Source organism: Heptranchias perlo, chromosome 4, assembly GCF_035084215.1.
Source record: "Heptranchias perlo isolate sHepPer1 chromosome 4, sHepPer1.hap1, whole genome shotgun sequence".
Classification (NCBI taxonomy): domain Eukaryota; kingdom Metazoa; phylum Chordata; class Chondrichthyes; order Hexanchiformes; family Hexanchidae; genus Heptranchias; species Heptranchias perlo.
The window spans coordinates 95,097,982-95,113,260 of NC_090328.1; the positions used below are offsets into that span (position 1 = coordinate 95,097,982).

The window sequence follows — 15,279 nt, forward strand, 5'->3', positions numbered from 1 at the left end:
GCAGAAATGAAAGCCAATATCAATCGCAAATCCAAATCCAAATCCAAATCCTCAACATTGATACCACCAAATTTATCAATTAATATATGCAATAAAGTAAAGAAAATGAGACTATTCACCCTTGTGCATTCCTTTAGTGCCTGTCCCTTTACCTTTACCTATGCCTGTGCCTTTACCTATCCTAGTGCTCCTACGAGGTGCATCCTCAGTGGCTGAAGCATGGGTGGTGGAAGGCTGCTGACCTTCAATGGAGGAGAGTGTGGCTGGCCTTGGAGCACTACTTTGAGCAGCTCTGGGGGTGGAGGGCCCCGCTGCAGATTGCACCATCTCGACCTGGGCTGCAGCACACAGGGCTAGCTGGCTGACAGGCAACGGCAAGGGCACTGGTGGAGTGGCAGGGGTGGGAGCAGGAATGCTGTCATCCCGAGAGAGGGCAGCAGGTTCGTCTCCCATGGCACCACTGCCACTCTCCCATGGCAGCATCACAGCAATCCTGGTGATCTGCTGGAGAACAGATTGCTGGAGTGCTGTGATGCTCTGGAAGCCCCGTTCTACAGTGGTACCCAGAGCCACAATAGCAGCAGCCTGAGCCTGTAACACAACAGTCTGAGCTTCCAAAGCAGCAGTCTGAGCTCCAAATGAAGCATGCAGACCTTGGATGGAAGCTGTTTGTGCTGCAGTGGCAGCTGAGACATCGGTCATCAGACGCCGCATCATGGCGGATTCCACCGGTGTGCTGATGGAGATGACCACCTGTTCCATGTAGGAAAGGATGGGCTCCAAGCTCTGCGCAAAGTCCTGTGCCAAGTTGGAGTTGGACTTCTCCATGCCCCTTGACATTGTGTGCAGGCTTTCCAGTGCACCAAGCATTTGGTTGTGTACGCCCATCAGCCTTCTTCTGTAGCCTGGCCCATCAAAGTCATCATCTGACTCCTCGGCAGCAGAACTAGTGTGCGAGCTCACTTTCCGGTGAGCTGGCACCTGTGGTATCCGTTCCCCCTGCCCTGGCTCCTGCGCACTTGTGCCCGATGTCTTGCCACGTGCAGATCCCTCCTCTATCCTGGCCTCTAAAGTACGAGCAGTGTCAGTATCTGAGCTGGTGACTGCGAGTGTAAGATCAAGTGAAGGTGTGTCTGCATCATCACTGTCATCTTCCTCTGCCTCCTCTGACAGTGCCGGTTCCAGGTCTCGGGTATCTGAAATGACAAAGGGACACGGATTGAGTTGTGGTGAGGGGAGATATTATAAATTAGATAGCCAAGTAGTGAAGGATAGAATACCAGAGCCTGGTCCTCAGTTGCTTCCAAGCCTTTATTCACAGAGATCCCCCTTACACATGCACCACACCCTAGATAAGCTCTCATATAAAAAGGATACAAGAGAGTCCCCAATTGACACACACCACCTGAATACAATTAACACTAATTGCTATGAATCACATGATACAATTAACAGGAGAGGAGAAAGTAAGATGTGCATGCTCGCACCATCTGCAGAACGAGTCAGAAAAGATTGTGGGCTGAGGGAGAAGTGGGAAGCGAGAAGGAGGATTAGGTATACAGAGACCCTCATCATCGATACCTCCAGCACCACCAGTAGCCATGGCCTCAGCGATGGACCGCCCAATGATGGACAGCGCCTCCATGGGGGTGAGGACGTGTAAGCACGCCTGTCCTCCTCCAGGTCTTTCCTGCTGCCTGTTGTTATGCTCTTACCTTCTCCTGCAAGAAAGAGGGAAGTGTGTCAGTGAGTGTCCTGCAAGATGTTTGGGTTTTGTGCCTGTCATGGTTGAATAGCTGCCAGTGTATGTGACTTGTGAGATGTGGATGTGCGGCTTGCAAAAGTGGTAATGTGTGAGGGTGAGATGTAGCATCTGATTCGCAGGGTTAAGTACTGATTGAAAGAGTTTGTTGGTAGGTCGGTGACGGGAGGTGTTGTGTGTGGAGCAGTGGATGAGGCTAGTGATGCACTTGGTAGGAGATGCCACGTGACAGTTGAACGCACTCACCTTGACCACTCGTGTCAAATTATTGAACTTCTTCCTGCACTGCACCCATGTGCGTGGAGTGATGCTCCTGGCATTGACCTCGTGCGCCACAGCCCCACACTGCCTCTTGAGGATGTGTCTGGAGGGCCTCCTGCCCCCCTGTGGATATAGGATGGCCCTCCGTCTGTCCACCTCTTCACCAAGACCCCCAGTGCACCATCTGAGAACCTTGGTGCACGTTCTCTTGCAGGTGCAGCCATTCCTCAATATCATTCAGCCCACAAATCACTTTACACCACCTCCTGCAGCCACAGAGCACCTCCCCTTCAAGAGGTGCAGTCTGCCTTTAATTGATGCTGGCCACTCCTGATATTGGAGCCCCCTGCTGGTGTGTGCAGCCACTCACTGCGCAGGTAGCGCTGGCTGCACACAGCAATCATGTAGATTAGCAGGCAGCACAAATATTACGTGCTGCCTGCATCTCAACGACCAGGCGTGGGTGAATCGCGCAACATGATACCCACGCCCATTTTCGGGGGTTAACCAATTTAACCCCCAATGATTCTTGTTACCCTTATCAGATCAGACTTCCTTCTGAGCCGCCATGGAACAGCTATGGGCGATTATATTTTGGGGCAGATAATGGCACTATGCACTGGGCTCATTAGGCCCTGGGGTTTAACACTAATTAAGCAGCCCTGCATGGTATGGCCCCAGCCGCACAACACCGGTTTGGATCAGGTGACGAACATAAGCCGCCACTCAAATTGTTAAAAAATTGTGCACCCCAGGCACTCCTACCTCCCTTGTCCGGTCACTGCTAGGCCTCAGTTCTGTGCACCTTCCCAGCCCTACCTGGCCTCTCCCCTCCCCGTGTCAGACCATTGCCTGATGCACAACAGCTAGCCTGTAGCCATTTACCGGCTGCTGCCTCCCAACATCGTGGCCCCAGCACTCCCAGTGGATCATGAGAGTTAGGTGCGAGGTGCCCCAGAGTCATTATCCACTGAGGTCAGCTCATTTGGGGCCAGCATCAGCAGCACAGGCTGCAATATCTCCCCTCACCTACTGCACTCTATTGGCTACAGGAGGATGTCCTATAAAGAATGGACTGCAAAGGAGGAAAATAGAGACTAAACCAACTAATCAAAACAAAAGTTAACTGGTTCAGTAGAAGACGCTCTTCTGAGGTTGAGGCATGTTTAACTACCGTGTGGTGCCAGATCTAGAGATAACTAGCAACGCAGAATGGGGCTGGTCCTCGTGATCTCAGACACAGAGGGATGGTTATTTATCCAAGTATTAGAACTCTAATGTAAAACTAACCAAAAGCAAAAAGAGAAATCATGCAGATAACTTACCTTCACTTGCGTGAACGACATATAGTGCAAAATCATTAGGATCATTTTCTATCTGTTATCAAATAAAGGTATGTCAAAATATAAGAAGTTATAATATATTGAAAATCTTACACCTGCAAGTACTTTCTGTCTGTGCCACTTGACTTCCTGTTGTCACATTTCTGTCACACTTTTTGTGTCATCTTTTCGCATTATAAATTCCTATCCCACATTTCTAATAGAAAATCTCCATTCTGATTCTGATTGTGGCAATGGATGCCCATATTTCTCTCAAAATGCTTTTTGAACATTTTTTCTCAATAACTGAACTTCCTAATAACCAAAATAATGGATTAAGCAAAATAAAAAATAAATAATATAATTCACAATAACATTGTTAAATTTATCCACTGAATTATCTTATGAAGCCTTCTTTAAAGCTTTAATTGAAGGCTTGAAGTAAAAGCCCGGGCTTGGAGTTGATAGTTTTGCCCAGAGCGGTGACATTGTTAGCTGAAGTCAGGTTCAGCAATCTGATCATGTGCAGTGTGCCTAATTTCTCAGGATGCATCAGAACCATTCAGTCAGCTATAGTGAGGAATAGTTCAGCTACTGGCAACTTTTGGTTAAAAATTTTTCAAAATTATTTGAAGCAAATCTAGAGGACAAATTTGAAAGCTTAATGGAGGTAAAATTTATAATGAGTGTTTTTATGGAACACAGAGATGTTGGGCATGATTTTAACTCGGAAAAATGATGGGTTGGGGGCGGGGGGCAGTAAAAATTTTTAAAATCTAAAACCCCCGCCCCCAACCAGTCCATTTCCAGTTTTAATGGAGGCGGGATGAGGGACGGGCGACCAACCCACTCTCAGGAGGCGGGTTGGTCACTAAAAACTTTCAAGGAGGCTGCGGGCCTCCATTTTAACAGATTTTTTGTTTTTAACCCCTGGGGGCCGGGATTCCCGGGCCTTCTACTTCACGCCAAGTGAGAGGAGGTGAGAAGGCCCGAAACAGTAAGTAAGTGCCTTTATAGCACAGCTTCTGGGCCCGGAGGAGCAGGAGTGTTTCTCCAATGCCCAACAAGACTATCTGCAGTGACCACTCCCACGATCTCCGACAGCCCTTCACAATCTCCGAACCCCCCCTTACGATCTCCAAACCCCCCTCACGATCTCCAAACCCCCCTCACGATCTCCAAACCCCCCTCACAATCACCCCCGACCCCAACCCCCTGATGACTGACCCCTCGATGACCCCCGATGACTGACCCCCCCGATGGTCCCCGATGACTGAGACCCCCGATGACTGAACCCCCCTGATGACTGACCCACCCCGATAATTGAGCCCCCCTTGATGTCCCATGATGACTGAGACCCCCGATGACTGACGTCCCCCGATGACTGAGCCCCCCCGATGACCCATGATGACTGAGCCCCCCAAGGACTGACCCTCCGATGACCCCTGACCCCCCCATCTAAGTCTTACCTGCTCGCATCCCGGACACCGTCAAAAAAAAAGACACCCTTATGTCAAAATCGTAAGGACGTCCAGGAAATCCGTACTTCCGGATTTCCCGTCAGGAATTCCACCCCCTCGCCCCCTTCCCAACTCCCCGATAAAATCATGCCTGTTGTATGTGTGTCTGCCTATGTGTGCGTGCATAGGTCTGCGTGTATGTCTGTGTGCGCATGAGTGTGTCTGCGTGCCTGCATGTGCACACGTGTGTGTCTGCGTGTGTCTATGTGTGTATATGTGGTGCATGTGTGTAAGAGAAAATGTGACAGTATTCTGATTGTTTCATAAACTTTTGATAGTGAAAGACAGACAAAGAGTGAAAGACCGAGAAAGAAAGAACGAGAGAGTGAGACACAGAGATGGAGAGAGACAGAGAGAGGGTGAGAGAAAGACAGAGAGAAAGTGAGAAAGTGAGAAAGAGAAAAAGAAAAAGAGAGAGACAGAGAGAGAGAGAGAGAGACAGAGGGGGGAATTTTAACTCCCCACGACAGGTGGGACAGTTGCGGGGAGTTAGGGGGATATGTTAAAATTTCAAAAAGCTGAAACCCGACCCGAACCCGCCTCGAACACGCACACATCCGGTTTTAATGGAGGCAGGTTGGGAGTCAGGCGAGTAAGCAGCTCTTGCGAGGCAGGTCAGTAATTTAAATATGTTAATGAGGCTGCGAGCCTCAGATTTAACAGACTTTTACATTTAGCAGCTGCAGGTCGGGTTTCCAGGGCTCGGGAAACCCGGCAGCTGAAGGGAGGCGAGAACGGCCGAACCAGCAGGTAAGTGTCTTTCCAGCACTACATGTGGGCCAGAAGGAGCAGGAGTGCTATCTCCGGCCCTCCAAGCAAACCTGCTTCACTCCCCACGATCCGCCGACCCCTCGCGATCTGAGCCCCCCCACCCCTGATCACCTCCTGACCCGTGATCTGTTTCCCCCCACCACCACCACGATCTCCCCCCCTGACCCACGATCTCTTCCTCCTTCCCTCCCTCTTCAATGGTCCCTGGCTGCGGCCTTCCAGCGCAGGTCTTTCAATCTGGCCAGCTATCGGCCAGGAAATGGAGAAAAAAAATTAAAATAAGAACCTGCTGTTAAACTTGACAGGACCTCCGCATTTCCGGGTTTCCCGGCCACTACAACCACCACCCCCCACTCCCACCCCGCCACCCCGTATAGATAGGGGCGAGACAGTCAGAGACAGCGATACAGAGATATTTACGTGGAGGTGGGGAAGGAGCGGGGGCGCGTGTCAGCGACCGGGAAATACCGGAAAGGCGGAGATCCTGCTGAACTTAACCGAAGGACCTCATTAGAATTTTTTTTCCTCCATTTCCCGCCTGGCTGCTGGCCAGATTGAAGGCTGGCCAGCTGCTGGGTGGGAAAGCCTGCTGAAGAAGGCAGCAGCTGGGGAAAAATCCCCCCAATCCCCCACAAACAGGAAGACCGGAGGTTGGTGGGGGCACGGAGCATGGCAGCGAGGAGGGAGGGAGGGATCCCAGGGGAGGGAAGAGATTGCGAGTGGAGAGAACCGGGGTTGGGGGGGGCGGTGGGGGGAGGAAGAGATTGGGAGGGAGATCGCGGCGGGGAGAGATAAATATCGCGGGGGCATCTGCAAATCGTGGCGGGGGGTGTGGGGGCAGGAGGAGGAGAGATCGTGGCAAAAGATGTGCTTGAGGGGCCGGGGGAAGCAGTCCTGCTCCTTCTGGCCCACAAGAGGGCTGGAAAAGTACTTACCTGCCTCACATCAACTGCCGGGATTCCCAAGTCCTGGGAAACCCTGCCCACTGCCATTAAATTCAAATGGCAGTCAAAATCTTAGGAACGGAGCCTCATTAACCTAAAATAATGATCGACCCGCCTCGGGTAAAACCGGAAGTAGGCACGTTCACGGTGGGATGGGGTCGGATTTCACATTTTTAACAATTTAACTCCCTCCCCCTCCCCCGACACTCTCCCCCATAGAATCAGAGAGAGGGGAGGATGAGGGAATGGGGGAGTGAAGGAGTGAGGGAGTTGGGAATGGGGGAGGGAGGGGAAATAGCTTTCAGGGCTGGCCAGTAGAAACTGCAAAGCTGTTTAAAACTTTTAAGAAATGTACCTTAAATTTTTGCAGCAGTAGTGCTATCACTTCCTGCGTGGTCAATGTGCTGTTGATTCTCACAGTGGTCACAAAGCCTTTGGTTGGTGTGAAGATGGATGTCTGCAAAGCACAAAGCCCATATTTTTAAAGATGACGAGCTTTACAACACATGGCTGTTATTTTACTAAAAACCACATGGCAAAGAAAACAGCCGCAAGCACATATTGTATAAAACAGCAAAATGCCATGGTCCATTTGGTAAGGAGTTCTGGTGCGAGTTAAATAGCCCGGGCCTCAGGTTGATGACGTTGGGGTGTTTGATGCTCTCCGCATCTCCCCCCCCCCGCCCCCAACCCCCACCACCACGGCCAAAGCCCGCTCGCAGTTATAATTCCCCCTTTATGTTGTGAATTACAACATGCAGTACTCATTTGCCAATAAATTATAATGCACTTCAATCAAAACACTTGGGCGATGGATTCTGCTCTTATAAACTGGGGGGGGGGGCTAATGTTCCCATTCACTTTCATAAAAGGGGGATAATCTCCCCAATTTCTTTTAGAAATGGGGCGGGGGAGGACTAATCTTCTCATTCTTTTTTATAAACGGGAGCAAATCTCTCCATTCTCTTTTATTAATGGGGGCTAAACTCCTCATTGTCTTTTATAAACGGGCAGCCAATCTCCCCATTCTCTTTTATAAATGGAGGCTAATCTCCTCATCCTCTTTTATAAATGGGAGAGGGGCTAATCTCCACATTCTCTTTCATAAATGGGGGCTAATCTTCTCATTAACTTTTATAAAGAGGGGGTATATTTCATTCTCCTATATAAAGGGAGGCAATCTCCATTCTCTTTCATAATTGGGGGCCAATCTCCTCATTTTTATAAATGGGGGCTAATCTCTCCATTCTCTTTTATAAATGGGAGGGGGGGAACTAATCTCCTCATTCTCTTTTATAAATGGGGGATAATCTCCTCATTCTCTTTTATAAATGGGAGATAATCTCCCCATTCTACTTTATAAACAGGGGCAACTCTCTTCATTCCCTTTTATAAATGAAGGCTAATCTCCCCATTCTCTTTTATAAATTGGGGATTAATCTCCTCATTCTCTTTTATAAATGGGGGATAATCTCCTCATTCTCTTTTTTAAATGGGGGATAATCTCCTCATTCTCTTTTTTAAATGGGGGATAATCTCCTCATTCTCTTTTTTAAATGGGAGTTAATCGCCTCATTCTCTGATAAACGGAGGGCTAATCTCCCCATTCTCTTTGGTAAATCGGGGCTAATCTCCCTATTTTATTTTTTATTTTCATGGGAAAGAATTGAACAGTTGCAGCCCTTTCAGTACGATTCCATCACCCTCATCACAGCCAATTTGCGCTGCGCCCCCTCCAAGGCCAATATATCCTTCCTGAGGTGCGGTGCCCTAAACTGGTATAGCCCCCATCGTTTACAGCAGGCACATTTGAGTGAACTCGGTTTGCCCTCTATATGCGGTGGATGGTATGTTGGGTTTCATCAATTTCAAGCAGAATTTTGACAACTTCAGAAATGAAGTACTGTCTGCTCTGGGATTTGAGTTCAGATCTCCACCCCCTCTCTCTTTCTCACGGATGTGATTCATCGAAGTAGCGGTCAGGAACTGGCTCCTTGCCGGCAGTCTCTCCACCTCTCTCCCGCTCCCAGTCGGAAATTGCTGTTGGTGATCTGAAGAGGATTTCTGGACTTCTATGTTGTAAATATTTCTTATAATTATGTTTGTGGAAAATATTGCTGGCTACAGACAAGTTATACGAGGTGGAAGTTTTTCGCTTTATTCAGCTATGGAGAGCTGAATGGGGCTGAAGTACACTGCGGTTTGGTCAGTTTCACCTCTGGTCAGTTTCACCACTACAGCAGATACTGTAAATGCAGCTTGAGTTTTAAGAGGATTTGTTGCTTGTGTGTCATTTGGAGTTGCCTGAAAGGACTTAATGACAGGTAATTGCACTCGAACAGCTGCTTGAACTGCCCGAAATAGTTGGCTCGCTTAATCGGGTTTAAGTGGCGCCTTTGTAATTGACGCCTATGATAATGGGAAATGGCTAGTGCCATTTGCCCGATATAGGCGGCTGTCTGGGATAAACAGGGACGGTGTAAGTGGTGGGGACTGTATTTCCGTCACATGGTATATTCTTTTAATAATAGAATCATAGAATGGTTACAGCACGGAAGGAGGCCATTCGGCTCATTGAGTCCATGCCGGCTCTCTGTAAGAGCAATCCAGCTAGTCCAACTCCCTGCCCTTTCCCCATAGCACTGCAATATTTTTCCTTTCAAGTATTTATCCAATTCCTTTTGGAAAGCCATGATTGAATCTGCCTCCACCACCCCCTCAGGCAGTACATTCCAGATCATAACCATTCACTGCGTAAAAAAGCTTTTCCTCATGTCGCCCTTGGTTCTTTTGCCAATCACCTTAAATCTGTGTCCTCTGCTTCTTGACCTTTCCGCCAATGGGAACAGTTTTTCTCTATCTATTCTGTCTAGACCCCTCATGATTTTGAACACTTCTATCAAATCTCCTCTCAAACTTCTCTGCTCTAAAGAAAACAACCAGAGCTTCTCCAGTTTATCCACGTAACTAAAATCAAGTTGATGAATGTAATAAGAGGAATTCAATGGCTGCCTGTGAGGTGCAAACCACTAATAATGTGCTGGATGATTTATGGCAGGAACTGTCAGGTGGCGGGACTGGGGTGGGGGGGGGCGGGGTGCTGGTGATACTAGGGAGGAGCTGGTACTGGTGATGGGGAAGGGGCTAGTTGTACTGGGAGGGGGCTGGTGTTACTGGGGGGGGGGAAGAGGCTGGTGGTATGGCGGAGAAGGGGCTGGTGGTACTGGGGAGGAGGGGCCTGGTGTTACTGAGGGGGAGGGGCTGGTGGTACTGGGGGGGAAGGGGCTGGTGTTACTGGGGGGGAAGGGGCTGGTGTTACTGGGGGAGGGGGCTGGTGTTACGGGGGGGGGGAGGGTGCTGGTGTTACTGGGGGGAGGGGGCTGGTGTGACTGGGGGGGAGGGGGCTGGTGTGACTGGGGGGGAAGGGGCTGGTGGTACTGGGGAGGAAGAAGCTGGTGGTGCTGGTGGGGGCGGACGTTGGTGGTGCTGGCCGGGGGGAAGGGGAAGGGGCAGAGAAGGGGCAGCGGGCAGATGGGAGGAGGTCGACCAGTGAGAACACAGTTGGGGACCAGGCACCTGATGGTTTCAGGGTGGCCAAAGGCAGTTGCAGCCCATTCTCCTGGCCCCAAACCCTCATACTGCCTGATTTCAGCCCACAATGTCCCATTCCCAGGTTCCTGCAATTCACATCCCAGTGCTCACAGACATCTAGATCGTCCTCCCAGTACTCCCGGATCCTAGGGCCAGCTCCAGGGCTCCCAGATCCAAGGCCCCCCTCAAAGTGTGCCCTGAACCCAGGGTCACCTCCAGTCCACTCGGACCCCAGGACACTCCCTCCCCAATGCTCCCAGATCCCAGGGCCCCTCTCCCACTCATCCCAGACACTAAAGGGCAAAAAAGTTGGATAAGGGTCGTTTTTGGGCGTAGGCAGCATAATGCACGAGTACCCCGTTCCCAAGTGATCCCTGCACAGGCAGGATGAGAGTTTCCTCCAGGCCTGAGAACGGGCTCGATTTTAAAAGTAAAAAAACGGTGGGTTGGGGGCGGGATTAGGGTTAGGGTTAGGGTTCCATTCCAGGTCTTGCATGTTGATTCAATGCAATTTGCACTTTCCACCAGCAACTGAAGCCCCAATCTCTTAAAGGGAGGATGTTTCTTAGAAATCTCTTAAAGGTAGCTCGTACCTGTTATTTGCTGAAAATAACAGTCTACTGCCTGCACGGAGTCTGACTGGAGATCAGACATCACACACGTAAAACACAGATGCAGGTCCCATCCCTATGTTTACAAACTGATGAGTTATGTTAAAACATTGAATAAAGGTTGCGCACTACTAAATCCCACATCCTGCAATCTGCATGCCAGACCTCACCAATCTGCCAATCTGAGTTGGTACCAGGCCTGCGAAAGTGCATGCACCAAGGTACTCTGCTGATGCACTAGAGGCATTGGTGCAAGAGGTGGACAGAAGGAGGGACATCCTATATCCACGGGTGGGGGGGGGCAAGAAGCCCTCCAGACATATACCCAAAAGACAGTGGGAGACAGCTGGGGACAAAGTCAATGCCAGGCGCACAGCATCATGAACATGGATGCAGTGCAGGAAGAAGTTCAGTGCTTTGTGTGGGCAAGGTGAGTGAGGTCAACTGTCAAGTGGCGTCTCCTACCAACTGCACCACTAGCTGCATCCACTCCTCCACTCACTACACCTCCCATCACCCATATACCAACAAACTCTTTCCATCAGTACTCAACTCTTCCAATCAGATGCTTCCTCTCACCCTCACACATTACCACTGTTGCAAGCCGCCCACCCACAACTCACAGGTCACACACACTGGCAGCTATTCAACCATGACAGGCACATCACCCAGACACACGTCCCACTTTCTTGCAGGAGAAGGTGGTGCATATCAGGAGGCAGCAAATAGCAGTGGCATTTAGCCCCTCGAGCCTGTTTCGCCATTCAGTAAGATCATGGCGAACCTGTGACCTAACTCCATATCCCTTAATACCCTTGGTTCACAGAAATCTATCAATCTCAGATTTAGAATTCACAACTGAGCTAGTAGCAACTGCCGTTTGCAGAAGAGAGTTCCAAACTTCTCCCACCCTTTTCATGGAAAAGCATTTTCTAACTTTACTCCTGCATGTCCTGGCTCTAAACGTTAGGCTATATCCCTGCGTCCTAGTATTCAAGCATAGGTGACCTCCAAAAACAGTTACAAATGCATCAGCAGCCAGAAGCAATAACCCAGCCACTAACCCGTGAATCCTGCATGGTCCCTATAAATAGCGCTGGTGGGGCGTCCTCCAGGCACTCTAAGACACATTCAGATAGTCGGGGTTAAGGCTGTGTGTTGGGTTGAGCGTTAAGTGCCAAAATGGTGTTTATCACTTTAAATCAGTGTTGCACACTGATTGAAGCCATTTTCTCCTTAGTTTACATGCAGCTGGCATTCGTTATCTGTGCCTGCGCTAACTCCGATACCAGATGGGGTCCGGCGCACGTCATGCTAGAAACGTGCGTGCGCGTCCAAGATGCCATTTTGGTTGTCGAGAGGCTGTGTAGCATCGAAACAACGGGTGCTACGTGGCCCAATTTAGCGCCCTAGGTCTCGCCTCCCAGAGACCAGGCCCCAAGTCTAAGGTTTTATGGCCTTTAGTTTGGATAGATGGAATTAATCATATGTGAATTTCCTGACCATCCTCACCACCACCGATTGACATCATTTTGAAAATTTTACCCAATTTTTCCAATTATAATTTCAAACAAAGAACTATGAATAATATATTATATTCAGGATGTCCTTTAACTAAAATTTGTTTGTCTGCAAAATGATTAATGGTGTTCGTTGCATTTAGATGTTGATGAACAAGTCCTTTCTCAATTTGTGTTGTAAACTGTACCACCTGAATAAACAGTAAAGTTTGGTCAGTGTCAAGTTGCAGGGCAAACTACACCTCAATCATCAGGAGTAAACTTAACACGTTCCAACCTCCACTGTTCACTGATCAGAGCTGGTGTCAGCAATTTGCATTCACTCACATCAGTTTGAAGGACTGTCAATATTAGGAGAATTTAGGAGAAAGGTTCAAGACAAATAGATGCGAGGAGGTTACAAGCCCATTTAAAATTTAGCTATATCTATAATGTATTAAGAATCATAGCATGCACTTCCTGTGTCACATTTCATTCCCGTCACACTTCCTATCTTTCACATTTTGTTGATAACACCCCAATTGTTATAAAACAACATGTCTGCTGACTAACTGTGAGCATGTGGCATTGCAGGTGTTTGTATATATATGTGTGGGCGCGTGTGTGTGCACGTGTGCATGTGTGTGTATATGTGTATGTGTGTGCATGTGTGTGTGCATGTGTGCATGCATGTGCGTGTGCGAGTCACACTTCGGTGTCAAAAGTATAGAGAGGAGAGACAGTCATTTCATGCTAACATGGAGCTGGGGATTTACTAGCATCTGCCAACAATCTGTAAATTTTCCTCACCAATTGACCACAGATGTCCTTCATTAATTAGACTCTTTGGCCGTAAAAGGATAAAGGAAGCTGCATCTTAGCAGCAGAATAATACACCATGACAGGGTGTAATGCTTGTTATAAAACAGCGTGTTATCTGTACTGTGAGCAAAGCCACAGGAGAGCTGCTAGTTTTTAAATGATAACGAGTAAATCTCACTCCAAATCTCTGAGTCTTCTCAGGTCGGGTGTTTTAGGCCATAGTTTGGAAGATGAATGTGGGAGGCAAAAAATGGTAAATGTTTTACATTAAAAGCATAACCCCAGCAATACAATTCTGTTTAAAATGAATGTGACCTCACATTCAGGAACAGTCAAAGGGATGTCATTTCTTGTAATGTGTGGAAGGAAAAATAGCCTAAGTACGGGAATGAGAAATATCGATGGGAATGAAATTAACAGCGTAAAATTATGGGAAGGAAAAGGCTTCAAACGGGGAGCTGGTATCCATTTAAAGAAGTGTAATATCACCAACAGTCTGAAACAAACAGAAATTATTGCTTGGGACCCATTAAAGGGCATTTCGTAAAAATCAGCTCCAGAACCAACGTAACAGGCATAGAATTTAATTCCAACTCTTTTTATTCCATTTTCACTGATAGGAAAGTTAGGCGAAGAACTTTTCATTTTGAGGCAAGATACCTGGTTAAAAATTTGGTTTGATCTTATTTTAACAATGCCAATTTTCATACCTGCGGTGGGGGGTTACACGAGGTTAGGCCTATTACCTGTGGGGGGGGGGGCGGGGTGGAGGTTGGGTCTATTACCTGTGGTGGTGGGGGGGGTGGAGGTTAGGTCTATTACCTGTGAGGGAGAGGGGTATATGAGGTTGGGTCTATTACCTGTTGGGGGGGGGGGATATATGAGGTTGGGTCTATTACCTGTTGGGGGGGATATATGAGGTTGGGTCTATTACCTGTGGGGGGGGGGTTTATACGAGGTTGGGTCTCTTACCTGTGGGGGGGTATACGAGGTTGGGTCTCTTACCTGTGGGGGGGGAGAGTATATGAGGTTGGGTCTCTTACCTGTGGGGGGGGGGGGGGGGGGAAGAGTATATGAGGTTGGGTCTATTACCTGTGAGGGGGGGTATACAAAGTTGGGTCTATCGCCTGTGTGGGGAGGGGGGAGGTATACGAGGTTGGGTCTACTGCCTGTGGGGGGGGGTGGCATACGAGGTTGGGTGTATTACCTGTGGGGGCTGGTACACAAGGTTGGATCTATTACCTGTGGGCGGGGGGGGGGTTATACGAGGTTGGGTCTATTACTTGTGGGGGGGGGGGTTATATGAGGTTGGGTCTATTACTTGTGGGGGGGGTGGTTATACGAGGTTGGGTCTATTACTTGTGGGGGGGGGGGTGTACACGAGGTTGGGTTTATTACCTGTGGGGGTGGGGGTAACTGCCGTGTCACAGAAAGCCCCACCAGGGAGGAGACCCAGCCTCATGCACCTCTCTGTAATTAAGAAACTTGACATTTAAAAAAAAAATCAAAGTTTCTTAACTTTTTTTTTCCAGGCTATAAAAGGGGATAGGTACCCACCCGGTACTCCCACGAAACAGGCACTTGAGGGAACATAGCTCAGGAAAGAGCAGGCACACAATACATGACACACTGACTGCAAGTGCCAGCTTGAGGGATCAGCCCTAAGAAGTACTCTCTAGACTCACCTTCCCCTTTACCCACATTACACCCATCAAATCAGCAAGACAGACAGGTCTAGTACAAGTAACAAAGACTCAGGCCCCTGCTTCACGCTTTTGCTGAAACAACACAGACCCATCGAATGGACAAACACAGACAGTTTCCAAAGTGGCTGTCATGCACATTTCACTTTCTGCTGGTGACAGTTTAGTGACACTGGTCATGTAGAAAGTACCAGGATCTCACATGAGGGAGTTTTAATTTAAAAGAATTTATAATTGTCAATCCGTTCTGTCTTTATTACTCACAGAAACAAAACTGTGCTTAAGTCATGTTTTAATTGCAACATTGCCACTTTTATCAGAGCTCCTGAGCACCCCTCACTTTCATTCGGTCAAACCACTACCATTTCAGTCTGGGATTGATTCTCATTCCTACCCAGACTAACAGAATCAATGCAGGTTGATTTGTTTTAAAAGCTCTACTTCACGGAAGAGAACACAAATAACTTCCCAGA

The 15,279-nt window shown here is 48.6% G+C and overlaps 1 protein-coding gene across 2 annotated transcripts in view; it reads right to left on the reverse strand.

Moving 5' to 3' along the window:
* rassf6 (Ras association domain family member 6) overlaps positions 1–15,279 on the reverse strand; it is a 56,642-nt gene that overhangs the window by 7,520 nt on the left and 33,843 nt on the right. For both annotated transcript variants that reach the window (XM_067983340.1, XM_067983339.1), the window contains 2 exons: positions 6,936–7,037; positions 3,349–3,400 (listed from right to left, as the gene is read on the reverse strand). In XM_067983340.1, the coding sequence (XP_067839441.1) occupies positions 3,349–3,400; positions 6,936–7,037 (154 nt within the window). The remainder of the gene's footprint in view (positions 1–3,348; positions 3,401–6,935; positions 7,038–15,279) is intronic.